The sequence below is a fragment of the Mauremys reevesii genome, linkage group 4, assembly GCF_016161935.1.
Source record: "Mauremys reevesii isolate NIE-2019 linkage group 4, ASM1616193v1, whole genome shotgun sequence".
Classification (NCBI taxonomy): domain Eukaryota; kingdom Metazoa; phylum Chordata; order Testudines; family Geoemydidae; genus Mauremys; species Mauremys reevesii.
In genome coordinates this window covers 3,659,982-3,687,800 of record NC_052626.1, presented here as the reverse complement: position 1 = coordinate 3,687,800, position 27,819 = coordinate 3,659,982, and the positions used below count along the sequence as shown (strand labels likewise).

Below are 27,819 nucleotides of genomic sequence, written 5' to 3'. Positions count from 1 at the left end.
TAGCCAAAGACAAAATGGGGGCTGACTCAAACGCTGAAAGCAGAGAGCGTATAGACCCATGCTGAGTTGTTAGAATAACCAGGAGGTGATAGGCAAAGTTCTGCAAAACATCACATGTAGGTTACCTGTGACACTGGGATATTTTAAAGTGTGAAACTGCATTTTCAGTATTTTATTTTAGCATTTTACTATTGAATTTACTCACAAAAAAGTTACATTTTAATAATACTATTGGTCTGCATCAAACTCATTAGCACCAGAAATTTTAGATATGAATTCTACAGCACCTTTTATTTTGCCCTCTTCCATGCTTGCCTTAGATAGGGCCAAATTATTCATTTAATCATTTCAGCACTCAGCAATGTGACCTACTATTCCGCAAATATTTACAAATGCAGATTTGTTGCATGGAAGGGTAAATATGTCACACACCAATTGCAGTAAAGGAAGAATGTGCTGTAAAATGAAAAGGTTCCCACAACACTGGACTACAGACTATATAGATGAGGACAAGGAGAAATCACAAAGACATTTAGCATAATGCTCTCCAGTCAAAACTAATTTTTGCTCATCATAACTAACATATTACTGTAAAAACTGTAACAAAATAAATGGGAAAAGCCAGTATTTATTATTTATCTCATAATTATTCCCAACGGGTGATTTGTTTTCCCAAATCTATTCATTTTTTTAAGATAAAAATACTGAACTGTAAACTTTACTGCACACAAATGAGATATATAGTTTAGAACAGGTTCCAAGTGCTTGAATACCTTTCTCTGTGGATGGCATCATGTGTACTGCAAATAAAATCTGCTTTTCTGAGTCTCCCAAGACCCATTTCTTTTAGCACCAATCCTTGTCTATCTTAGCTGCTTAAATCAAACAGTGGGGAGGACTTTGCTGACAGGCATTATTCACACTTGCTTTGCCAGAGGCTTCTGATAATTCTCAAATACATGGAGGTCCACTCACTTCAAAGAACAGCACTTAATGCCACTTGCCAATTGCTGGCTAGTCTTAATTCTTCTCATTAGGGAAAGATGACTGAGCTGACATAAGCTTTGCAGCTCTACATGCATTTGGACTCCAGAGACTATCAATCTAGGGTCTGGTCTTCATTTGAGTATAAGACATTATCAGGGTCCTTGAATCATCTCTACTGGTTTTAATTTGGTACCAGCTAGTTACCCTTATATCCTCATCACACTGGCCCTCAGCATACTTTTCATACAACTGATCATGATTTATTGCTTCAATACTTAAGAGTACTATTGACATGCCTGGACCTTCAAGTCTGTGTTCTAATCAGACATAGAAGATAGGCCCCCATAACCAATGCAAATTGAGCGTCAGAGTGATCTTGACATGATGAGTCTTTTGGAGATCCTCTATACTGCTTCTCACCATTGTGGGAGGATCTGCAAGGACTAGAACCCAGTCTGTGGGGTGCAGGATGTCTGACATCTCCACGCCACTACCCACCAGCCGGGATAGGGCCTTTGCATTGTCACAAAAACCCTGTGATGATAAAGACCACAGGAAGTACCACCTTGAATGGCTAGTGCCCTCTGACTGATCCAAACCCCCTATTTAAGCCCAGGAGGACTCATAGGAAGTGTCCGTGCAATAGGGCGGACTCCCCTGCCAGCTGTAGCAATGGACCTGCCTCTCAGCTCCTAGCTCTGACCCTTGTCTCTGACTCCCGGCCCGGCTCTGACCTTCAATGCTTTTCCTGGCCTCTGACTGCGACCATTAGGCCTCACCACTCAAGCCCTAGTCATGACACATGGGCTGGAATTTCATCAGTACACAGATTATATAGTTATAAAGAGTTGTACCTCTTTTGCTTCAGGGACACTGCACTTTCAGTCTCAGACCTGCAGAAATGCTTAGTTGATGGTGCCATCTGGATGAATCAGCCGCCTTATTTCTGCTCTTCCCTCTCCAAAACCCTCCTCCCACGAAAACAATATGTTGGTGGCTGATAGAGATATCTCCATTACAAGGATGATGTTGCTTCCTTTGAGTACCACTTACCAAGGAGACTCATTCAATGTAGCCAATGGAGTTAAGAACCTCAATATCACTTTCAGTCATGCCCTTTCCATGTGTTGGACCTAGCATTAAATTTTAACAATCTGTGCAGACTGGGCACCAATATTTATCCTGGAACAATCCAGAAGCAGCAAAACATGCCTTTGTGATCAGGAAGCTCGATTAATCCCTCCTAGCAGGATTCATACCAATGCATCTCCTTCGTTTGCAGATTGTTCACAGAATGCAATAAGCATTGTTCCTCCGTGGCTTATTGTGGTTATTCTATACCTACCCAGGTTCCTTTACATTGGATGCCTAGGTAGTAGTGGATTAACTTTAAACTGTCACTGTTTTTTAAACCCTTTAATGGCATAGGCCTGGTTATGCACAAGCCCTCCCTGAGTCTCACCCTGAGGAGACAACATAACTTTTTGGGATCTTGTGATTTGCAATTTACATTTTTAATGTGTTTCAGAATGTGACTGTGTTGTTAATGCATGGAGGCCCTCCATTGAGGCTGGGGGATGGAAAGGGTGAGAGCTTAACCAACAAAATTATGGTCCAGTGTTCTGAGAACCCACCTTATTGTATAATTTACTAAAAATGTGCAAGACATATGTATCAAACTCAGCATCATTATCCCATCACTGAAAAATGAGCATTTGTCCAACTGTTACATGTTGCCTAGTGAGATACAGGGCATGTATACACACACAGTGCTGCAGCTGCACCGACGCAGCGTGTCTGGAGAAGATGCTCTATGCTGATGGGTGGGAGAGCTCTCCCGTTAACATAATAAAACCACCTCCACGAGCGGTGATAGCTGTGTCGGCAGAAGCTTTCCCGTCGATATAGCGCTGTCCACACCAGCACTTATGTTGGTGTAACTTATGTCGCTCACAGGGGCTAGTTTATTCACACCTCTGAACGACATAAATTATGCTGACATAAGCTGTAGTGTAGACACAGCCACAGGCATACAGTGGTACCCCAAGGCCATAACATATCACATATGCATACAGGGCAGAGTTAAAGATTCTGTGGCACTCAGTTCTAAGGCTATGGCTACACTGGAGTTTTTGCACTGTCAGTTTCAATGGTGATAGTGAACTGGTGAGAGAAAAGCGCTGATTTGTGGCCTCACTCACTTCCACAGGTGTCAGAGAGTGTTTACATTTGCAGCACTTCAGCGCACTGAGGGCAGCTCTCTCCATTTTGACGACAAGTCTTGTGGGTGGGGAGGGGGGTGATCGCGGGGCATCCTGAGTCCCCGCACAGCCTCCTCTTCCCAAACACTGATCAGGTCCAGTAGCTCAGCATTGCTCCAAGCAGGGGATCGTTTGCTCCATGGAGCAGGCATTGTCACCTGGCCAGATGATAAGTGAGCACTTGCCAAGAAAACAGGAAGGGGAGTTTCAAAGTTCCCAGGGCTTTACAGGGAGAGGGGAGTATGTCTGTTTACCTGGCATCAGAGCTGCTGGTCACCTAGGCACTATGGGATATCCTGCAGAGACTAAAAGCTCTGTAAACAGGAAGAACATGCCTTCACTTGCACATCACCACAAAAGCATCACCGGTAAGAGCTGTACGCCTCTCATCAAGGGGGTTTTCTTGGAAAGAGTCATTGGCAAGTGTAGATGCTCCCACGGTTTTTGTGCAAAAAAGGGACTTTTTCCGCTTTAAATGGCAAGTGTAGACATGTCCTAAGTCACATGGCTTCTGGCCTTGAGAACTATCCTTAATGTCATTTTATTTTTAAATAAATTTCCCAAGTTAGACTATTAAAACTGACAAGTTAGAAAACATGGACATTAACATTCACCATTTAAGCTGTTGGTTTACTTCCTTCAGCTTGAGCACACTGCCTGGTTTCTCATACATTAACACAAGTTGGTTATTTGTGTTCAGAACAACAGAGGGGAATATATAAATCTAAACAAGAAAAAAATGTACTGAGTTGCTTAAGAAAAGTCACAAAAGCATCTCTGTTCATTAGGTTTTCCAGTATTACACACACATGTAGTTGTGTTATGATAAATGAGAGCAGGGGTAGCTCCCTTTTGTGGGCACCCAGCCAGTCAGTTGGCTATGGACTCCCTCTTGGTGGTTGTTCTCTACTTGCTTTACCTGTAAAGGGTTAACAAACCCACAGGTAAAAGGAAAGGAGTGGGCACCTGACCAAAAGAGCCAATGGGAGGTCTAGAACTTTTTAAAATTGGGAAAAAGCTTCCCTTTGTCCATGTGTTGTGGTTCTCCGGGGAAGAAGGGAACAGGGCAGCAGTTATGCTGTGAGAAGCTGAAAGCCAGGTATGAAAAACCATCAGATCATACCTAGAGACTGCTTATCTGAAACGCCACATATGTACGTAAATCAGGGAATGTCTAGGAACACGCGATTAGGGTTATTTCTTATTGGCTTGTGGACTCCTCTGTGCTTTTTGTTTTGCTTGTAACCTTTAAGTTTTGTAAGTAGGATTTTTAAATCTAGTAAAAGCCTAAGATCCAGATATATTTTCTCTCTTTTTGTTTTTAATAAAATTTACCCTTTTTTAAGAACAGGATTGGATTTTTTTGTCTAAGAGGTTTGTGCATATGTTGTTTAATTAGCTGGTGGCAACAGATGATTTCCTTTGTTTTTCTTTCTCAGCTCTTCCCTGGAGGGTGGGGGGTGAAAGGGCTTGAGGGTACCCCACAGGAAGGAATTCCCAACTGCACCTTTCTCGTTTCACAGGGATTTTTTGCACTTGGGTGGTGGCAGCATCTACCCATCCAAGGTCAGAGAGAAGCTGTAACCTTGGGAGTTTAATACAAGCCTGGAGTGGCCAGTATAAATTTTTAAAATCCTTGCAGGCCCTCACCTTCTGCACGCAAAGTGCCAGAGTGGGGAAATCAGACTTGACATGTGTGTATATAATATTGCAAAACCTAATAGTTAACTATATTATAATTTAAATGCAAACTATTCCAAGCCTTTAAGATCCATACAAAAAGCATATCAACAGCAACATGTAAAGCTCTTACCTTGAGCATAAAGTTGTCATCACTCTTTTGCCTTTTGACACCTTTTAGTTGTTTCCTGTTACGGCTCATGTCGCAATCCACAGTCCTGTTTGATTTCTTGTGAAAATCCATGCCCTCATCACTCGATAAGTCTGACTAGAGTATGTTACAAACACTTCAGTGAATAGGAAAAAGACTGTCATGTAACTATCCATAATTACTAAGTTGCTATTCTTCAATATCAACTATTATCTAAGAAAGTGGTTCTCAAACTTATTTGATCGTTCCATCCCCCTTCTTTGTGTCTGTAGTCATTCCTGCCACACAAGTACATATACGGCTGCCCAGCTCTGAAGGCAGTGCTGCCATGAGCAGTAGTGCAGAAGTAAGGGTGGCATAGTATGGCATTGCCACTCTTACTTCTCCGCTGCTGGCGGCGGTGCTGCCCTCATAGCTGGGTGCCTGGCCAGCACCCACTGCTCTCTGGTTTCTCACACATCCGTTCTCCCCCACCCCCAAAATACATTCCGCGACCTCCAAGGGGGGCATGACCCCAGTTTGAGAATCTCTGACCTAAGTAATCTGTGAGTCTGATATGTTGATTATTATACTCCCATATAAAGAACATTAATAATAATCTTTCAATGAAATAAGGAAGCCATCCATTTTTGAGGAAGGGAGACGAAAGCGTATGTCATTTGGAAAAGAGATCAAGTCAAATATGATATGAAGGCTTTGTGGGTTTACTGGTAGCACGACTCTTATTTTACTAATCCTTATAAGGAGAGAGGCTCTGTTCTTAAAACTGTGAATGTATACTTCATTGCCACATACACCTCCATATGAATCTTAAATAAGATATTCAGGGGACAAAGGGAGAGAAGAAAGAAACATTCTAGTGAGTTTGGGTCAGATGTTTTTGGTCCTGGAGCAGGCCCCTGATGAGCTAGTTCTTGAAGCCCAACATAAATGATTTAGCTTTATAAACAACTTAAACAAGTGCATCTTTGTTTCCAGTTCTGAATACTATTCCATTTGATTAGGTTTTGCAAAAGGCAAGCCAAAACATCTATTAATTCATTGTCCAATTAACTTTTTAAACAAAGTCTTAAAACCCCAAATCAGTTTTATTTAACCATTTGGTATTTTTTAAATATACTGCTAAATATAAATGGTATTTAAATTAAAATGGCTAAACTGATATAAATTGGCTTAAACCAATATAAGTGTGTTCACATTAGGAGTGCATACAAATTTAATTAAATTAGTTTTTACAACAATTTTGTAAAATCAGTGCAAAAAACTGTGTACACAAGCCTTAGTTTAAATCATCCAAGCTACTGCAGAGTCTGCTGCTATTTGCCTACCTGAAACTGGAAATTCATTCTAGTTTTACTTTGTAATTAAAGGACAACATACAGACGAGCCGTGGAACTGAAATCCAACAGTTCCCAAAATTGTATTGTCTTTGTTGTTTCCAGAAGGGCAGGGGTGACAGCAACTGGCTTGCTGGGCCTCACTCCAGAGAATGCCAAAGTTGCCAGTCAATGTCATTTGCAATGGTGGTTTGAGTGATGTGGAAGAGATCTATCCAACTAGCAACTGGACTAGACAGCTTTGGAGGCAGGAAGAGGGGAGTGAGGGGGAAAGGAAGACACTAGCATAGCTACTCCGTAAAATAATCTACCATACATACCCTAAGACTGGCTCCCCCAATTTTATTTTCCAAATGCTGTTTTTCTAAAAGTTTCAGATATCCTCTAAGACCTTTAGAAAAGCTGGACTTTCACCCTGAGGAGCGAATCTTTCAGAAATTAAGTTTGCATCCAAAAATGTGACCAAGAGCCAAAATTTGAGAAATTAAAGATTAGAATTAGAATGAAGAGGAGGCCATTTTGCAAGAGATGCTGTCCCTCAGCACATTTAAAAATGCACCGTAAACTTTACTTCGCTGTATTTTGCATGCTTTCTGTTAGTGAGTCAGCGTCCCTTGTAGTAGACCAAAGCAGTTTTTTTCTTTAAGTAGGAAAGATTCTATAGTGATTGGGAAAGTGTTTGCCATTTTAAAATAAGCTGAGTGAAACTGTTTTTTTACACATTTTCTTAATGTCTTGTTCAAGCATTTACTTACTGTGTTAAGCGGATGCCTACGCTTCTTGACAGCATGAACTGGTGATTCAAAATCGCTGTTATTCTTAACCTTGGTAAACAGAAATAAATTAAAATGTAATTACAGATTCCAGGTAGGAGTTTTGCTTTGGCGTTTAATGAAACTTTTTTTTTTTTTTGAATTACTCACATCAGGAGACTTCAAAACATTTTCTTTTTTCTTATTTTTCCTTTGGAAAACAATCTCTTCTTCACTTTCGCTGCTACTTCCTACTGAGGAGCGGTAAACAGATAACAATCATAAGAAAATGTATTTCTCCACAACACAATATAGCTCTAACCAAACAATCAAAATCTATCCGGCTTTGAAGATGACTAAAAAAAATAATTACTTATTGATGTATGTACTAAGTATTGTTCTTGTTAGCCCTAGTAACCAAAACAAGTATTTTCCTACTGAGATACACTGTAAACCTCACTTTCTTTGCATTGAAGTAATTACCCGTGCAGCACAGACGATGAAGAGTGGAGAGAATAAAGTAAGAGAGGGTAAAACCCCATATTAGTAGGGAACAAGTATTCATTTTCTTTTTAGTCACCACATTCTTGTTTTGTTCCAGCACACCCTGGAGAAGTAGAACTGACTCAAAACTCTTCTTACCAAATCTGAATGGAAGGTCCTGCATCAGGGATCGGGCCTCCAACAACAGACCCAAAAAGAGGAGCCACGATGCCCTACACATGGAAATTGCAGAAGCCATCGAGCGGGGGGGAGGGTCGAGCCCCAGATCAGAGTCCAGGTGTGGATCCGCTGACTCTTGGCCTGCCGACTTGTCTTGTAGGCATCCGGACGAGGCCGATGGAGCCTGAGACGCTCTGGCAACCGAGTGGGTCCCCATCTGGGCAGGCACCACTGCCCTTGTCACGGGACCCCTTGCCACTGACCCGGCTGGGAGCCCGGTGGCGCTATCTGTCCCGGATGAGCAGCGCGGACCGAGGACAGGCGGCTGGGTGCTGAGGCCACCGTCGAGCGCACTGTCTTGTGAGAGCGGTAGGAGCGGTGGTGTCTGAGACGCCGTCTCCCTCAGGACCCGGACCTCAACGTCAAGGAACGGTACCTGCCCGAAGTGCTGCTTCGGTACCAGTGACGGCGTCAGGAAGTCCGGTGTCCCTGCGCCGAGGCATCATGGTGGGGAGCCTCAAGCGCGACATCTAGGCGAGCGGGAAGCGGAACAGAAACGATGACATCTCTCTCATCAAGAGTGGCTGTGGTAGTCACGCCACGAAGGGGAGCATCCCCAGTGCCTCTCACGGTGCCTACGCTCGCTGGCAGGCAGCGTCGAAGGTCCCCGAGGCTCCCATCTGGGCAGCGGCCTGGATGGCCTGGCCGGCATCGAGGGCAGGCGCGTGCTATAGGAAGACTGGTCACTGAGCGCCGAGTGGTGCGGGGAGTGGTCCTCGGAGTGGGACTGTGTCCCACCAGGGAGGCTTGATGGGCACCCAAAGGAGGCTTGCCGCGGGACCGGGGGCCCGTCGGCTCGTCCCCTGCTGCATGCCTGGGACCGGCAGGCTCATGGTGTCTTTTGCAGCCTGCATCGCCTCCGGTGTCGACGGCATCCGTACCAGTGGGGATGCGTGCACGGACGGCACCGGGCTGCTCCACTCAGCCCAAGTCGGAGGCCTTGAGCCCAGGGGAGACCGAGGGCTGTCCGCCGCGGGACCAGCCTCCCCTCTATCCTTGTCTCGGCGCCGCTGCAAGGTAGGGCCCTTCCCTTGTTTCTTGGAGGGAAAGCAGTGACGGCTGGTCGAGGGGGCCTCGCTACGCCCCGACAACGCGGCGGTGGGTGCGGAGTCCGCTCAGCGCGCTGGAGTTGGGGCCAGCACTGACTCCATCAGGAGAGCTCGAAGTCTAATGGGTCACTCCTTCTTAGTCCTTGGCTTAACCTGCAGATCTTGCAACCGTCGCTGATGTGAGTCTCACCAAGGAAGCGGAGACACATATCATGCAGGTCACTCCTAGGCATAGAACGGCGACAGGAGTCGCATGACTTGAAGCCTGGGGCTTGGGGCATGCCTCAAGCCCACTCTAACAACTGAAGAAAACAATCCACAAATGGTACCACTAAGATTGAGAAGAAAAGCTGCAGCAGAGCTGGAACACAAAGTTCCAACTACTTTCACTGGCGGCAAAAAGGAACTGAGGGTGGGGGGAGCACATAGCTCCCCTTATAGCGCAATATACAGGCGCCATTCCAAGGGTCGCCACTGTGCTCCCCCAGTACGGGTACTGCTAAGGAAAAAACATCCAGCACCGGTGCACATGGCGAGCACGCACACCTACTGTGGAATACACATGAGCAATCGCTTGAAGAAGAACATTAGATCTTGATTATTGTCACAAGTAGTTCAAGGTTATTTTGCGATAAGTGGGGCTGGAGGGACAGAGGAGGGAAGAGAAGACTGGTGGCCCTGATCAGTTGGGAAGGTTTGGGCTTCTAAGGACAGGATTATGGAATTTATGAATTTTGTGGTATAGATGCACCTAGAACAGTATCTCTCTCGATTATATCTATATATATATATAGAGAGAGACACACACACACACACACACACACACACAGAGAGACTTTATAAACTGACATTTATAAAAGCAACCCACGTTCCAGCATAAGTTATTGTCAGGAAATATTTACCATGCAAGTCAGTCACCGTGCAATTAAAATTAAACAGATCTGTCAATACCATTTCTGTCCCATTTAGAACAATGATACAGAAATGTGAAGGCATGGATTTAGGGGTTACAGAGTAACAGATCAGGATGATTACAAATAAGACACTGAGAGGATTAAAAAGAGGCTTTAAAGGCAGCTACAGTTCACATAACTGCATCTCACATGCTCACACTATCAGTACTTGTGCACAGATTTTAGGGGTTTAACCTAGACCCCAATTGCTGCAGTACTCAGTCATTCAGCCTGAAACAGAAACACTTAAATAGGTATTCTGCATGTTAACCAAGAAAAGCCAAGTGAAATCTGAGGCAAGCTTTATAAAAACTAAAGTTCCTTAGGATTATGCTCAAACATTTCTCTTCCTTCTCCCCTCAAAAATCAGATTGTATAACCCACTGCTGAGTCTGAATGCTTCCAATAAAAAACATTCTCAGCTGTAATCCAAAGGAACCCTTATTGAACAAAGAATAATTATTTCATTTATGATAGCTCAAGGGTGATGAGAAAGTAATTTATTCCTATTAGTAAAACTGGTAGGAGTTATTAGCTGATGTTCTGGCAATCTGCGTACAACGTTATCCATACTGTGTTAACCATCCAAGAGAGTTTTGGGGACCATCCCCACATAGCCATAAAGGTTGCCCCCTCCCTCCCACCCCAAGAAATCTAGGGGTTGTGCTTCTTCCCCACACTCCTGATGTCACAACCTAAAGGTTGAGGATCCATGAATTACTGAATTCTACAGGAAGATTTTTTTTTTTAAATGGAAGTATGAGCAACCTTTTAATTAACTACACCTGACACCTTACCTTCAATAGGAAACTTCTGGGAAACATGAAGCTGTTTATGGTCCAGGTTTTCAGTCTTTCCTGAGGGGAGGTCTGGTGTATCAAAAGCTGAATTTAGCAAGACTTTAACAGTATTGGTATTTACTTTATTTGTAGGCAGCATCTGGGGAATTTCCTGCCTGACTCTAGAAAAAGCATTCATAGGAATTCTTTTGAGGACTTTAACATTCATAACCTTTCTACCTTTCGGTGTGGAAAATGCAGAAGCTAAAGAATTGTATGATCCATGTTCCTTTTCTTCTGTTAGCTTCATAGGAGAAATGATTTGGATACAGTTTTCAGTCAGTTTTACTCGATTAGTTCTCTGATTTTGGGAGGACAATGGTGTAGAAAAGTTTGTTCTTGCAATGCTTTCATCTTTCAATTTTGGTGGAGATGGATGTCTCAAGTTATCATTTGATAACTCATTTTCACCGCTAGTAGGTTTAACATCTACATGAGTGCCGAAGATACCATCTGAGTTTTGAATACTACTACTATTCATGTCTGTTTGTTCATCCTCAGACTCTTGAATAGAAAACCCTAGATCAAAGTTAACAGGGAACAATTCCTGAGAACAGTCATAAAGATCTTCATTATCCGGAAATTGTTTGCTTACAATATCCATATTTTCAGATATTTTCAAAGTTCTGGTTCTATAGCTTATTAATGATTCCTTGGGGTTTGCATCACTGTCTAGAAAGCACTCATCTGAAATATGCCCTTCAGAAATTTGTCCAGCACTTGGTGCATCTTTATCACACAAATCTGATGACATTAAAAGTTTGTTGCAATTGTACTTAGAAAGGCTTGCGTTGTTAGCATCAGAAAAATGTTCATCTTCAAATAAATTTATGCTCTCATCTTGGTCAGTGGCCATATTTTCCTGGAACTTTTCAGAATCCTCTTTATACCCGTCAACTGAATTTCTGTCCGAAGGGCTATTTGTCAGAGCATGATCTACCATTGTTAGCTTGTCCTTTTGAATTTCTGTGTGCTCTCCATTGTCACAGTCGAAGATGTCGTCCCAGCTAAGACCGTTATTTTTCTTGCCAACAAAAGCCTCAGAAAGGAAGCTTGGTTCTGAATGACAATTACTTATAGAGGAACACAATTTACTGGAGACATTTAATTCTGAGCATTTCTGAGGGGGAAGTGATGGATTCTGGAACTCTGTGAAAGAGACAGAGGTTTTGCCCTGCAATCCCTCTGTGAATGTGTTGGAAATAACTTTTTGAAAAGGAACAGGCTGCTGGATTTCATTTTCTCTGGTTCTCTCCAATCCTTCACAATCGTGGAGTTTATTCAAAGGTGGAGGAGACTGTGACAAAAGCCTTTTTACATTTTTTAATATTTTTATCAATGTAGGATCCTCAGCTGGAGCTGTGAGTGCAAATGAATCCAACGCTGCTTCAGGTAGGTAAAACAAGCTACATGAAACTGGTGATTTCTCTTCTGTGAAGCTACTGTAACCAGAATCTGCACAGTTTCTGTCCAGTGAACTACAGGCTTGATTTACAGATTGACATTCCTTTACTATTTCATTTGCACAACTAGTGACATTTCCACTGAGATCACTTGGGGCAGTAAGTTCATTTAAGTGAAATGTCACATTTTCTCTGTTATCATCTGGTAGACTTTTATGTACAGTACATTCAGAAACAGGGTCCTCTGCAGTTGAAAAAGAATCTAAAATGTTAACTTCTGTACACGGTGCAGGAACTTTCAAATTTAATGCAGATGTTCTTTTTGTGGTCTTGAAGTTGGTTGTTTTAAACAGTGAAATACATTCTGTATCAAGTTCGCTTAAGGAATATGAACCAAGTTTTACTTTTGATCCTCGTGCCACATTTTTTCTGGATGAAAATGCCTTCTGAGCCTTGGAGTTGCTGGTAGAAAGACATTTACTCCTTTGAGCATTTGAGGTTTTAACATCGTCCATATTTAAATAAGGCTGAATTTCCAGTTCATAGCTGCAGTCTCCCTGGTGAGAAACAAACAAATGGAACATTTAAAATCAGATAAAAACAAATAGATTTTTTTCTCTCTCACACACACTCATTTAAATAAGAGAAAGTGATCAAAATTTGAACCTAAACTCCACTCTCGTTTAGGGAAACCACAAGAAGGTTATTTTCTGTAACCACCAGCAAGCAGAAAGTAGTAATGAAGGACGGGGAAGGGATTACGGAGGGGGCTTCTATACTGTGGATTTAAAGAAAACTGTACCCAAAACAGCATGTATGCGCATTTACAATCCCCGCCCCCCAAAAACTACTAATTACTCTGAAAACAGTTCTGTCTCTTCTGTGACAGGGTATGCAATTTTTACAGTCTGCGCTGAGGCAATATCATGAAGGAAAAAGCAAAGACATGAAGTTTTATCATAGCTTTTTAGAAACTCTGAAGAATCAATGACAGTTAACAAAAGCTATTAGTTTGTAATACACTTTCAACTCTGGGATCCATTTTCATCAATGCTTGATAGACTTTAAAGGAATCTAAGATATAGAGAATTCAGCAGGCTTCATTCTTAGTTGTATGTGCATTAAGTATAACTATATACACTGGAAAACCAATTTAAGAATCAAAAGGTAATTTGACAAATTAATATCTAAAAATATAAGTGTAGATCTCTCAATATCCAGTAGAACATATATAATATACAGCCAATTTATATATGAGCTACTGAAAACAGGCATACAGAACTGTGTGTCATGTCTACGTGGCCAGTGCTCAAAAATCTTCTAACATCTAGGTTACTGACATCTGTCCTAATTTCAGGCTTACAAGGAGTTACATAAATGTTCTAGTTTGCTATAGTGCAATGCTAAATCATACAAAATGGTTTCTCCAAACAAGACTGCTTACTACTTACTGATGGGTGCAAAGAGAGTTACAAAAGTCACATTTTAGCCTGAATACATACAATTTCTACAGACTTAAAATGTCATCTGATAAACTACTCCATAATCTAGCAAGTTTCAACAATGCATCAGCTGCTCAGTAAAGTAGGTCATGAGAAAGAGGAAAACAACCCTCTCTCACACATTGTTGTATTAAACCAACAACCTTGTCAGAATTATTGAGTTCAGTTTTTCCTAATACACAACTGGTTGATTTGGATACAGAAGACAATGCCCTATACTGCATTGTTCAGAGGAAAATACTGTAGTCCTCTTTAAAAAAGAAATAACTAGGCTTGTTTCGGTGGAAGTTGTTGCACTTTCCAGTATTTCTTTGATCATTACTTCCAGTAAACAACAAAATGGACCTTACTAATAAGCTATAACAATAAAACGGTAACGTCAAACGATCCCTCAGAGAGGATTCATAGCAGCAAAATATAACAGCCATGGTAGCAGCTAAAGTAGCCAGTATCATCAATGTGGTTCTACAGAGGTTAAGAGGATCTCAAAGAACCAATGAAATATTAGACTAATAGATTAATATGAGTTGGAGTGGTAATACTGTAGAATTGTAGACCATTCTGGATACAAATGATAGTTAGTTTGTATTACAGATGCCTGAAATGGAGTGGCTTCAACGATTTTCTCCTGTATGGAAGACAGGCCTAATGAGCACCTGAGAAAGTCCCCTGAAGCTAACATGTTGGAGTTCCCAGTAGTCCACAATTCACCACTGTTAGAGTGCTATCATCATGTATTTTAAAACTGTTCAGGTATGATTAAAAATATGGATGAACTAAACCTAATAAAATATGGATAACAAAGACACATTGTTGGATCCCAAACTGTTTCAAACAGTTTTATGTACTTGAAAATTTATGTTCCCCCTCAGTCTTCTCTTCTCCACACTAAACAAACCCAATTTTTTCAATCTTCCCTCATATGTCATGTTTTCTAGACCTTTAATAATTTTTGTTTCTCTTCTCTGGACCTTTTCCAATTTCTTCACCTCCTTCCTGAAATGTGGTGCTCAGAAATGGACACAATACTCCAGTTGAGGCCTAATCAGCATGGAGTAGAGCAGAAGATTAGAACAGGAGTGATAGGAACCCCACACTGATATTTATTTTACTCTCTACGTGACATGCTGAATAAAAATTATTTCCTTAGTAAGATGAAACCACAAGGGTGCAGTGGTGGTCGTGAGGTGTGCTGGAAGCTGAGGCAGCAGTGCCAGGGGAGCACTTAGCACATTAATGCCTCAGTACAGAGGCACTGGAGTCCCCCTCACAACAGTGAGCGCACAGCCCCCAGGTCCCCACAACTAAAACCCTCTTTCCCTGAAACCACATAACTTGCTAACTCCCCTTGCCCCTACACCTGGCTGCTCATCTCCCCAATGTCTGTACTTTTCCTTACCTTAAACACAAAAAATCTGGAACGTTAATAAAAATAAGAACCGCCTGCATTTAAAGCGTTTTAACACATGCCTAGTTAAAATATGGCACAGTCTCAAACTATTTTAACTATCTGTCAACAGGATCAGAATGTTGGCAATATTGCAAAAGGGAACTATCATCATCAAAAGGCTGTAGTGTAGTTTTTCTCCTTTGTCTATAGCTCAACTTCTCTCCCACTGCAATTTTCAAGATCCATAATTGTAATATTTACAATAACGCTAAAGCACCCTACGGTACATACATTATCCAGAAAGCAATTTTTTAAAAAAATCATTGAGCCAAAGAAGGACAATGCAAGTAAATACTATTGTAGGCAAAGCATGAGCCATACCAAAAGTATTCAATTAAGCACTGTGTATATCTGCTCATGATTCTGTCCCGCATTCAGCAGAATTTCCAATTTTGAAAGAACACATAAATCTGTCTTGTTCATTCCAGATGGAAAACATATTACTTAAATTTACACAAATGTATTCTAATTATTAGTCTGTCCTGACCTTGTATAATTTAATCTTCAAGATGTTTAAAAGCTATTAAACTGTTTTGGAGTTTAAGTGTCAACTTGGTTTGTTACCATGTTACACAGAAATCCTTGCTAACAGTCAGTAGAAAATCCACTCCATCTGCCCAGTTCTCGTTGCCTTAGTAATAAAGCCACACAAGCATTAAAAGCTTCCTGCAGTACATATGTTTGTTACAAAGGGTCAGATATAAATATATATTTTTAATGTTCCAATTTGTTCTTTGAATACATAACAAACAGGCTAAAATGGATAACACTTACTAGGTTCTCAATTGCCATAAAACAAAATAAACTCAAAACTCTATTAAATGTAAAATAAAAATACAACATAATCTATTTTTAGTTTTAAATGTTTTAATTGTATTTGTTTAGTCTTTATCGTATGAAAACAGCTGCAGGGTAAATTTGAGGTTTCTTCAAAATCGGATTAAAAGGGTACAATGAAAGGAGAATTATAGTTTGTTTTCCTCTTTGCAACAAGCCTATAGAGAATATACAAAACATCTACAGAGCAGGTAAGTCTTCAAACATTTATATTAGAATCAAGTATTTTAAATTACACTGTTCCAAGTAAGTGCTTAATAGTCTCACCATGTACTTCTAGTTTATTTGCTGGTTTTGAACAAAACAGTGTTGATTTCCTTATACAAACCATTGTCGTCTGAAGTGCAACATCTTGGTTATTTAAAGTGGTGGCTCTGACTTGCATTTGCCTTAATATTTCTATTATTAAGGGCGGTAAATTAACGTTAGAGGAGAAGGATTAGTAGCAGAACATTTGGCTATCTATATTTATAGTAGGTACCTGGTAGTACCCCATAATACCTGAGACTGCAAAGTGATTTCACTTATAACCACACCACTCACTTTCTTAAAACACAGCTTTTTTAGGTTGCAGTTCTACAGGCTTGGTCTCTGCCTAAAGGTTAATTCTCAGGAAGTTAAAGTAAAACCCCTTCATCCATTGTTGAGATCAGTGAGGATGGGTATATACATATAACCACCTTAAGGTACATCAAAACATCTGAAACTTGGCATGGCTGGAGTCCTCACTGAGGACTAGTGCCTTAACTTCATTTGAAGAACGGTGGTCTTGATTAAAGAAAGTGTGGATAATTTGAAAATTGCATCCTGACCACATATAATACAAAGTCCACAGGTGCATACCTAGATGCACTATGCCTGTCACAATTCAGGGCCACTGCACCTTTATTCCCCATTAGTAGTCCAGCAAGGGCATGCACCCTCTCAGGCTTCCAGCCCCCAAGCTGTTGCCTCTCGGGTGATGACACACGTCTCTCTTACTGCTGACCAGGGCATTTCCAGGCCGAACAGTTCCCTGAATTCACTGTTATTCCCAGCAAAAGACAATTTGCTTCAGCAGGCCTGCTTCACTTCTCCCCTCAGAGACTGTACAAAGTGAAATTGTCCCAGTTATATGGTATCACACAGTTCTTTCTAAACAAGCATATTTTATTCTTAAGGTAAAAGCTCTACACTGAAAACATTAAAACCAATACAAGAACCTATATGCATGCTAATAATCTTACCAGCAATTCCCCCCCTCCCCCCATATTTTTCCAATAAGGGCTCCAGCAGGTGAGTCCTTCACTCCCACTTCTCCCCAGCCCCTCCCCTCAAGAAATCTCTTTTGTGGTCACAAGTTCATAACAGCCTCGGCTCAGAACTAGCTCTCAGGTCTTATGGGGCGTCAGTAAGCCAAGTCCCTCCAACTCTTTCCTAAGGATTGGGGCCTTTCATGCAGGGCCAGCTTTAGGAACTGCAGGGCCCGATTCGAATATCCGGTGGCGGTCTGGGTCTTCAGCGGCACTTCGGCGGCGGGGGGGTCCTTCGCTCGCTCCGGACCCCCTGCTGCCGAAATGCTGCCGAAGACCCGGAGCGAGTGAAGGACCCCCCACTGCCGAAGTGCCGCCGAAGACCTGGACTGCTACCAGGTATGTAAAAAAAAATTAAAAAGGCGCCTAAGGCGCGAGGCCCACCTAGGCGTGGGCGTGGGCCCCTCTTCGGCGCGGGGCTCGATTCCAGGGAATCGGGGGAATTGGCTAAAGCCAGCCCTGCTTCCATGAACCAGAGGTCCTGCCCATTTGCTGGATCAGAACAAAGGCCCTGAATCAGTTTAAACTGGGGCTATATATTCAAAAGTCCTTTCCTTTGTCTGATGGTCTCTGGTGAATCCACATTGGTTCTTTGAACTGTCCTTATGTCACAGGTGATCAGCAAACAAAAAGATCCTCCCCTCCACAACGCTTCAAAGCCCGTCTGTAGGTGGGGTTTTGCAATATCCTCCTCCCCAGTACTTCCTAGAAATTTCACTTCATACTTATTGTCCCAAAGAGAAATCACATCTGCTATATTGTTCAACAGTCATTTGAAATTCACCTTATCTCCCAGAGATTGCATTAATCCTTCTTTCTCCTACAGAAGTCCCATACAATTCCCCCACCACCCCAACACAGATATTAAATGTAATTCAGTAAGGTTTAACTTATTTCTATAAGGTTTGCCCAGGATATTGCTGGATATTGTCATGTGTGCCACAGTGCCTATATGTTGATGCCTTGATCCTGCAAACACTTAAGCATGTGCTTCAAGTCAGTGGGATTTCTCATGGCGCTTAAAAGTTACGTATGTAAATGTTAACAGGATCAGAAACAGGTCATAAATACATTGCTTAGCCAAGTCTGCACTTGTTGGTTCAAAGAAATTTACACGCTTTATTGGCTAAGCCAAAATCTTCAAGACAATTGCTTCCAGATATTCTTATTTTCCCTTTAGATTTTGCAGGGTTTTTTGCATTTAATTTCATAACAAAATGTTAGTCTTGAAAGATTAAGAACTCCTTAACTAGTAAAATCTTAGAACTAAGATTATTCCAGTATAATCATCTAATCCACAGAACTTTCTGTTAATCTTTCTCTTGTTAACAGCATATGCAACATCGCCAAGTTAGTTTTGCCAAAGCATGCCGAAGTTTTGGAATTTCCTGACTTGACTAATATTGCACGCAATATTACTACTGTTTCCCATTATCTCCTATTTCATGAAGGAATTCTGCATGTATGACTGGCTAGGCATGACTGACTCCTAGACTTTTAGGAGGTGAAGTAATGCCACGTTATTTGAAAGGTAATGTCCCTTAGATTTGGGTTCAATCTATGAATTTGAAACCACACTGTATTATTCAAGTTGATGCCAATATAACATTTTAGCAAATTATAATGTTTTCAATTTTATACAATTAGAATAGCTATATATTTAACATTTTACCTCAACTCAGTATACATATTGATGAGGTGATTCCAGTTGTTCATCAAATAAGCATCAATGTAATGAGGCGATTACGTTGGAATTGTGCTCTCTCTCAAATTACCAGAGGTGGGTACACAATAATGGACAGATTCTTGAGTGTGGTATTCAATTTATACATTTAGATTTTTTTTTAAATTTAAAGGATAAAGGAAAACATCAATTGGCACATGCATATAACATTTTTAAAAGTTCTCTCCTCTTAAAACCAGTATTTTTTAAAAAAATACTTATTTTACTTACAGATTATTTAAAAGTTAAATAGTTGTTTCAGCTGCCATCTTTCTGAGGTAACCAAATCCATTGCTGACAACTGTTCCTTGTGGGGAGGGATTTTGTTTTTGTAAGAGGGTAGTTGATTTATCCATTAAAATGTGGGAGAGCTACACTAATTCTAGCTCTCCCGGCTATACTCCCCCATCCCTGCCGTTGCTGCTTGGATGAACAGTTTAGTTCTCAAAGTGCTGCCTGAATCCCATGCATAAATATGTCTCTGTTACTGCCACAGCTAACCACACCTTAAGACGTAGATACAGCTACAATGAAGATTAAGGGAAAGATTCTTATTGATGATTAAGATTATAACAATCTTCTCTCCTAAAATAAAATCAGAAGAGTTAGCATTAGGACTCCACCTGCCCAGAAGCAAGGAGCAGTGCAGCTATCATGGCTAGTATGACTAAGCCTGCTTTGACCTGAGCACATGGAACTCTGTCTCTCAAGGCTCATCTCCTAGTTCTAATTCTGTTTATCTGTCATTATCCTTCAAGATCACTCAAGAAGAAAAGAAAAAGAACGACAGATAAAAGATAATTAGCAATCAGGGTGGGTGCACCTCTGAGAAACTGAAGTTGCTAAAGGGCAGGTTTCACCATAAATTTTGAAATCTCTTAGTGAAATGTTATCCATCACAAATTCCAGATTCATGTTGAAGTTGGCTTACAGAGCTAAGGCAAGTGGTATTCTCACCACCACAGGTGGTTTTATACATGGCTTTTTCTTTAAAATGTTTTTATACACAAAGGATCTTCACTCTGCAGCTACCTCGCACTACATAATTATACAAGATGTGCCTGTTTGCTAGCTTTGTTCTCACAGGTCACCCTGACTTACTGATGATCTGCAGCAAATGAGACAGTAGGGAAGACTGTTAGACCAGCAGTGGCATAAGACTCATGCCAAGGCTGACTAGTTGCAGTAGAAAGCTTTGAAAACTCTTGCTGTGCGGCCTGGGAGGAAGCAAAAAAAGTCATTTTCCTCCACCACAGCATCCACAAAATCTTAGACGGCAGATTTGTTTTGGGTGGAAGAGCCCAGTAAATCCAGACTGCCTGAACTCAGTAGCTGATCTGAGCCCACCCCACTGCAAGAAAATGTGTTATTTTGCAGAGAAGACTGATCAGTTTAGGAATGGGCTGTCTGCTTCTATAGTGAGACAGGGCAAGGCCTCGGGGACCAGGGCCTCATCTTTCCTGCTAGTTTCAATCAGCGATGATCACTGGGGTAATAGAGGTGCTGAGAGAACTTCATCCCAAAACCTGTGCATGGGATCCATGTACTTCTTGGCTGGGGAAGGCCAGTTATGAAGTACTGGATCCCTGGCTTGAGAAGACTGTCAATGGTTCTCAGAAAGGGCAGGTTGCCTATTGCTCTGAAAGAAACATTAGTCTGGTTTTTGCTCAGAAAAAATAATCACTTGATACTGATTGTTTAGTTAAATTTCAGCCAGCAGCACATCTTCCCTTCTTGAGTAAGTGTGACGTTCCCCTGGTGTTATCCGGACCAGTGATCTGCTAGGTCACTCCAATCCTTGACTCTGGGAGCCTGCTTTACCCTGCTCTGCTGTGAGAACCCCTACTCCTGGGCTGTTCATACACAGTCTCTGTCATGTAAGCTGCTCCTTGGATTGTGCAACCAAATGATTTAGTTGGGAATTGGTCCTGCTTTGAGCAGGGGGTTGGACTAGATCACTTGCTGAGGTCCTTTCCAACCCTGATATTCTATGAATCTATGAAACCTGCGCAACATTTCATTCTATTTCATTTTATACTTTTTTAAAAAAGTATTATTTCATGTTTTCTCATATTTGCGAAAAACACCAGGCTCTACCTATGAATTCCTAACTAGCCTAGGTCCAGCCTACCTGAGGGACTGACTCTCTCCCTGAGCCACCCTGGTCAAAAGAGGGGGCTGCTGGAAGACTGCTCTCTGTGAAGACCCCAAGATTCTGGGACTTGCTTCCCTGCTTCATCTGAAATGACCTGCATCCAATGACCTTCCAGGAATGTCACAAAAAACATCTATTTGATGTTAAATCCTTGGGGCAGCCGGTGTAGGAAGCAATCACTTGAGGCCAGAGAGCAGGCAGCTAACCAAAACCTCCATTTTATTTACAGATATACAGAGAGCTCACTCAGCCGGTTGAAACCGGTTGAGCTAACCCATAATAATCTAACTCAGTTGCCATAGCAACAAAAACCATGACAACCAAATACACAACATATTCCTCCCCCCCTAATAAGAACATCCCCTAAATAAAACACACACTAGACTAGAGAAGGAGGGTAGACTGCCTCCATTCCTGGCTAAACCCTGGGGATTATTTTGCCCCATAACCATGGGTTCGCCCTAGCTAAAGATCCAGCCGATGAGGAGGCCTTCTGTCTCTAGGTGGATTACGGCGAACTTCTGGTGTTATTGCACCCGAAAGCACTAGGGGCTCAGGGTCCGCAGCACGAACAGGTGAGGAGGTGGTATCTGCTCGTGCTGGGCAAAGGGGTATCTCAGCCGCCGGCAGTAATGGAGGAGAACAGTCAGAAACAGGTGACTCGTGATTCGGTCCCTCACCAGAAGAGGTGAAGTCAGACCCCTCAACTGCAGATGGGTCCTGAGGACTGGCATGACCTGGCAACAGCTGATCTACATGTCGCCGCCAGGTAAGATTCTCTGCAGTCCGGACTGTGTAGGAAACAGGTCCTGTTTGAGTGATGACAGTGGCCGGAACCCATTTAGCTCTGGAAGTATAATTCCGAGCCAAAACTGGCTGTCCCGGGCTAAAGGTTCGGTCTTTTGCTCTGGGTGCCCGTCTGATGACTTGATATTGCTGCTGATGTTGCACAATTTGTCGGGGTTCGAAAGGTTTCAGCAGATCAAAGCAAGTGCGCAGCTGTCGTCCCATCATTAGAAAGGCCGGAGATGCGGCCATGAGGTGTGTTTCTGTAGGAAAGTAAAAAGGTATCCAGACGCTTTTGAATGGAGTGTTGTCCCCTTGCTGATTTCAAAGCGTTTTTCATTGTCTGCACAAATCTTTCAGCTAATCCGTTGGTGGACGGATGATATGGTCCAAACTCCTGAGAAACGAACTGCGGTCCGTTGTCGCTCACAAGTTGTTCTGGCAGACCAAAACGACTAAAGAGTCCTCATAGTTTTTGGATAGTACTCTCTGCAGAAGTGGACTGCATTATAGAGACTTCTGGCCATTTAGAATGGGCATCTATTGCCACCAAGAACATGCTTCCTTCAAGGGGGCCAGCAAAGTCAACGTGAATACGTTGCCACGGGTTTTCAGGCCAGTCCCATGGGTGTAGGGGTGCCCACTGGGGTGCATTCCTCACAACCTGACATGACATACAAGCTTTTGCCTTCTCTTCAATAGCGCTGTCCAGTCCAGGCCACCAAAAATAGCTTCGTGCAATTTCCTTCATGCGCACTATTCCACAGTGACCGGAATGTAACTGTTCTAACATCTGTGATCTCAGTGGTGGTGGAATAATGACACGTCTCCCCCACAACAAACAACCAGATTGGACCGATAACTCCGTCCGCTTGGACATGTAGGGAACAAGGTCGGATGAGACCGGAGAGGTTTGTCGAGATTTTCCATGCATCACCAGGTCCATAACGTGGGACAATACTCCTTCTATATCTGAGTAGCAGTGATGGGTGTATTCTCTACCTGTTCAAAGTAGAAGATTTCCTTTTGGGCACTATCTTGGTGTTTGACCGGCAAAGGCAACCTTGAGAGGCCATCTGCATTGCCGTGCAGAGTGGATTTCCGATATTTGATTTCATATGTGTGTGCTGAAAGTAACAATGCCCAACGTTGCATACGACTAGCAGCTAATGGGGGAATGCCTGTGTAGGGTCCAAAAATTGATGTCAGAGGTCGATGGTCTGTGAGAAGAGTAAATTTTCACCCAAACAGGTCCTGATGAAACTTCCGAATTCCAAAAACAATTCCTAATGCCTCACGTTCGATTTGGGCGTAGTTAGTTTCTGCTTTGCTTAGAGTGCGTGAAGCAAAAGCAATAGGTCTCTCTTCTCCTGAAGGCATAATATGTGACACGACTGCTCCCGCTCCATAAGGGGAGGCATCGCAGGCCAATTGCAGTGGTAAGGATGGATCAAAGTGCGTTAGAACTTCAGAATTTAGTAATGCATCCTTAGCTTTGTTAAATGCAACATCACAGGCTTCAGTCCACTTCCAGGCCTTGTTCTGCCCAAGGAGCTCATGAAGTGGTTTTAGCAGTGTGGCTATCTGTGAGATGAACTTTCCATAATAGTTCAGGAGTCCTAGAAACGAGCGCAGCTGGCTTACATTTCGAGGTGGGGGAGCCTCCACAATAGCTTTAACTTTTGCAGGGGCCTTATGAAGACCTGCAGAATCAATGATGTGTCCCAAATATTCAACAGAGGGCTTGAAGAATTCACACTTGTCTTTGCGAACTCATAGGCCATACTCTTCCAGTCTTTGTAGGGGAGCCTCTAAATTCTTTAAGTGATCCTCTTCATTTCTTCCAGTGACCAGGATATCATCCAGATAGCACTGAACTCCTGACAAGCCACACAAGATCTGGTCCATAGCCCTCTGGAACAGGGCGGGAGCAGATGTTATTCCGAAGGGTAGGCGACAGTATCGATAAAGTCCCTTATGAGTCACAATAGTCAACAGCTCTTGGGACTTTTCATCGACGTGCATCTGTAAATATGCTTGACTCAGATCAATCTTACTGAACTTTTGTCCCCAGCCAGGCCTGCGAAGAGGTCATCGATGCGGGAAGCGGGTATTGCTCTGCACACAACACTGGGTTGACAGTGACTTTAAAATCACCGCAAACCGAGAGAGCCATCTTTCTTCACGATTGGAACGATAGGAGTGGCCCATGAGCTATGGGTAACTGGTATTAGGACTCCATTGGTGACCAGGCGCTCCAGGTCTGCTTCAACTTTTGGCCTGATGGCATATGGCACAGTTCGGGCTTTCAGATATTTTGGTGGACTGTCAGGTTTAATGTTCAATGTCACAGTGATTCCCTTCATGCTTCCCAAATCATCTCCAAAAACAGCAGCATGTTTCCTTAGAATAGGGGTTAGACTGGTTTCTTCTTTAGTCATCCGGTGCACTTCTGCCCAGTTCAGTTGAATCTTCCCAAGCCAAGACCTACCCATTAAGGCTGGGTAGTCACCTCTCACCACAAACAGTGGCAATTTAGCTGCCTGTCCATTGAGCTCCACCTTAACATCAATAGTGCCCAACATGGGCACAGCTTCACCTGTATACGTCTTCAGAACAGTTTTTGTTGCCTTAAGCGGAAGATGCTGTAGCTTTTCCTTATACACAGTCTCAGGAACCAGCAAGACAGCTGCACCGGTGTCTAGTTCCATGCGTATAGGTTTGCCCTCCAATAAAGGGGTTACCCAGTATTCATGTGAGCCCGCTGCCAAAGACAAAACATGCAGTGGCACTTCCTCTTGTGAGGAGGTGTCACCTTGATCATCCTGGGTCTGCTCTAGGGTATGCAAGGTTCCTCTTTTGTCGGCCAGACCACAGGCCTCTTTTTCTTTTGTTTACAGGCATACTCAATGTGTCCCTTTGCCACAGTGTCGACACACCAGGTCCTTACACCAGCATTCTGATGCCTGGTGACCCAGCCAGCGGTAACATTCTTGACTCTGCACCGTTTTGTGGGTCAGTTCTTGTGACACTTTGCACCCTAGGATGCACCGATGTATTGTGCCTCCTTGTAGCCAATTCCATGGAGACAGCAATATCAACAGCCTTCTGTAATGTAAGCTGAGCCTCTGTCAGTAGGCGCAGCTTCACTGCAGAGGCCACACACTAACCTGTCACGCAGGGCATCATTTAACATTTCTTTAAATTCACAGTGTTCTGCTAACTTTTTTAAAATGGCTACAAATTGTACAACTGTTTCATCTTCCTTTTGGTCTCTTTTGTGGAACCTATATCTTTCAGCAATTACCAGTGGTTTTGGGGAGAAATGAGACCCAGGATTTCCACAATGTCACTGTAAGATTTAGTCTCAGGCTTAACAGGGTGTAGTAAGCTGCGTAGCAGAGAGTAGGTTTTAGCCCCTACAACAGTTAAGAATATTGGCACCTTCTTCGCTTCTGTAATGTCATTTGCAATACCAAAAAGCTCAAAACGCTCAGTATACACATGCCACTGCTCTGTATTCTCATCAAAAGGCTCCAGGGGCCTGGTCAGAGTAGCCATGATTTTTAGTTTCACTTTCACAGTCAGTGCAAACAAGCAGCTTTTTTTGTTTGTTTGTTCTTTACCTTGACTTCTACTTCCTTCTGTTACTGGAGCAGCACCAGGATCCCACCCTCGTCGCCAGTGTTAAATCCTTGGGGCAGGAAGCAATCACTTGAGGCCAGAGAGCAGGCAGCTAACCAAAACCTCCATTTTATTTACAGATATACAGAGAGCTCACTCAGCCGGTTGAAACCGGTTGAGCTAACCCATAATAATCTAACCCAGTTGCCATAGCAACAAAAACCATGACAACCAAATACACAACATTTGATAAAAAGAACGAGGAATACTTGTGGCACCTTAGAGACTAACAAATTTATTTGGGCATAAGCTTTCGTGGGCTAAAACCCACTTCATCAGATGCATGCAGACTAACACGGCTACCACTCTGAAATCAATTTGATAGGGTTTTTGGAGAGGGCTGTGGATATGCTTCTTAGATCATGTCTGGCAGAGTTCCTGTTTTATTGCTGCTGGGTTTTTGTTGCAATACGCATAAGTTAGGGCACCTACAGCACTGCAAAAGCATATTTTGTATTTAAATAAAATAAATAGGAAATTAATCCTCAAAATGCCACCATCAAAATGTACAGTCATGATTATACACTAGAACAGCATTTACTAAATCTACACCATGACCCCCGTCCTTCCCTATACCACGACTACCTTATGAGCCTTCTCCCATTTAGCAATATGTTCATGACTCCAGACTGAGAACCCATGCTCTAGAAGGGCTTTAGACTTTTAGTGTTCTAGGCTGAAATGGAAAAGATTAAGCTGGCCCTAAAATGTATATTTATAATTTACCATTAACTCGCTTTCCTGGCAAGAAATGCAACTGCAATGTCTCCATTCTCTCCCAATGATTAACCATGGCTGTTCAAGAAACTTTGGCAGCTAAGCAACAGATTCTGATGACCTGGAAAACTTCAGCACACAAAGAGGAACATTATGGATTATGCTGAAGCTAAATTGGAGGAAAATGCAGAATAATGTCCAATTAAAATCTTCAAACTTTGTTGATACATCTATCTGTACATAATCTCATCGACACATGCATTTTACTATAAACACCTAAATGCCACCAATCAATGACAATCTAAGGAAATCAATAATATTCCCAACTTAATTTTCATCCCTGTATATTTGATTGGTGTACTCTTGACCTAGCTCTTACCTTTTAAAACCCAACGGAGAAGGTTCTGGCTTTCTTTTAGTATTTTATACTGTGATAATTAGAGCACTTTTTGTGAGATATTCCTGAAGTATATTTTCAGTGCTTGTATGTGATACACAAATTCATCATTGTCACGAGTGCATTTAATACATGCAAGTGATATGCAAGTACTTCAAAACTTTTAATGTTCTTGGACGACTGGTAGTGTCCCTTTTTGTGATTTTGTTATTATGTTGATTCCTTGGTATGTGTTTAGTTCTCTTATTGTGGGTTTTCTGAAAAGTGATATCTGGATAAAAATAGTTATTAAAACTAGAATAAACTTATGTCATAACATTCTGCAGAAAAAACCAAACACTTACCTTTTAAACAACAGTTCAATAGCTCAGTATAAACATTTGAAAGTAAAAGACTGTAAGTGAGGGATATTTTAAGATGTTCAGTGCCGTCTTTAAAAACTGCATACATTTTTTCCTCCTTTCATCTTGACTGACAAAGATACAGAGACTAAAGCACTATCTGGGCTTGTCTACGCGCAGAAAAGGCTGTGAAAAGCTAATGCAGTATAGCTATCACTCAGTATTAACCTAAACTGCTATTGCGGTTTAGATTAACCCACTTCTTAATCTAAATTGCAAAAAGGTATTCAGTGTGGAATAAGAATGCCCACACAAGGAATTAGTGTGAAACAGCTAATTGCACATTAAATTTACACCCAGCTATTTCAAGCTCACCTCTGTGAATTTTAATGTGGATAAGCCCTTAAATATATTAGAATTTCCTTTTTTTATTATTATGCAGTTGATGCATATCTATGCTTGCATACCTAGTCAAACATAGTAACTCAAAGAGCCTACCTCTTCATGTCTCATCAGTTCTATCATTTCCATAACACTAATAAAATGGTAGCAACGATCCGAGTGGTCAACCAGATAGGTAGGAAAGGGACGATTCTGCCAAAGTCTCCATTCAGATAGGGAAAGTTCACAAGTTCCTTCCACTCGAGATGCCTGCAGTTTCAAATAAATATTAACATGAAAATTTCAATCATGCAATTGGTTCACAAAACAAATAGAAACAATGAAGAGACCTTGTGGCACCTTAGAGACTAACAAATATTTATGGGCATAAGCTGTTGTGGGCTAAAACCCACTTCATC

The 27,819-nt window shown here is 42.1% G+C and overlaps 1 protein-coding gene across 3 annotated transcripts in view; it reads right to left on the bottom strand.

The window, feature by feature from the left end:
* FANCM (FA complementation group M) overlaps positions 1-27,819 on the bottom strand; it is a 174,236-nt gene that overhangs the window by 11,938 nt on the left and 134,479 nt on the right. For 2 of the 3 annotated variants that reach the window (XM_039535883.1, XM_039535881.1), the window contains exons 13-17: positions 27,518-27,670; positions 10,691-12,692; positions 7,340-7,422; positions 7,172-7,240; positions 5,062-5,196 (exon numbers count right to left, since the gene is read on the bottom strand). In XM_039535883.1, the coding sequence (XP_039391817.1) occupies positions 5,062-5,196; positions 7,172-7,240; positions 7,340-7,422; positions 10,691-12,692; positions 27,518-27,670 (2,442 nt within the window). The remainder of the gene's footprint in view (positions 1-5,061; positions 5,197-7,171; positions 7,241-7,339; positions 7,423-10,690; positions 12,693-27,517; positions 27,671-27,819) is intronic. The other variant, XM_039535882.1, reaches the window with a different exon arrangement.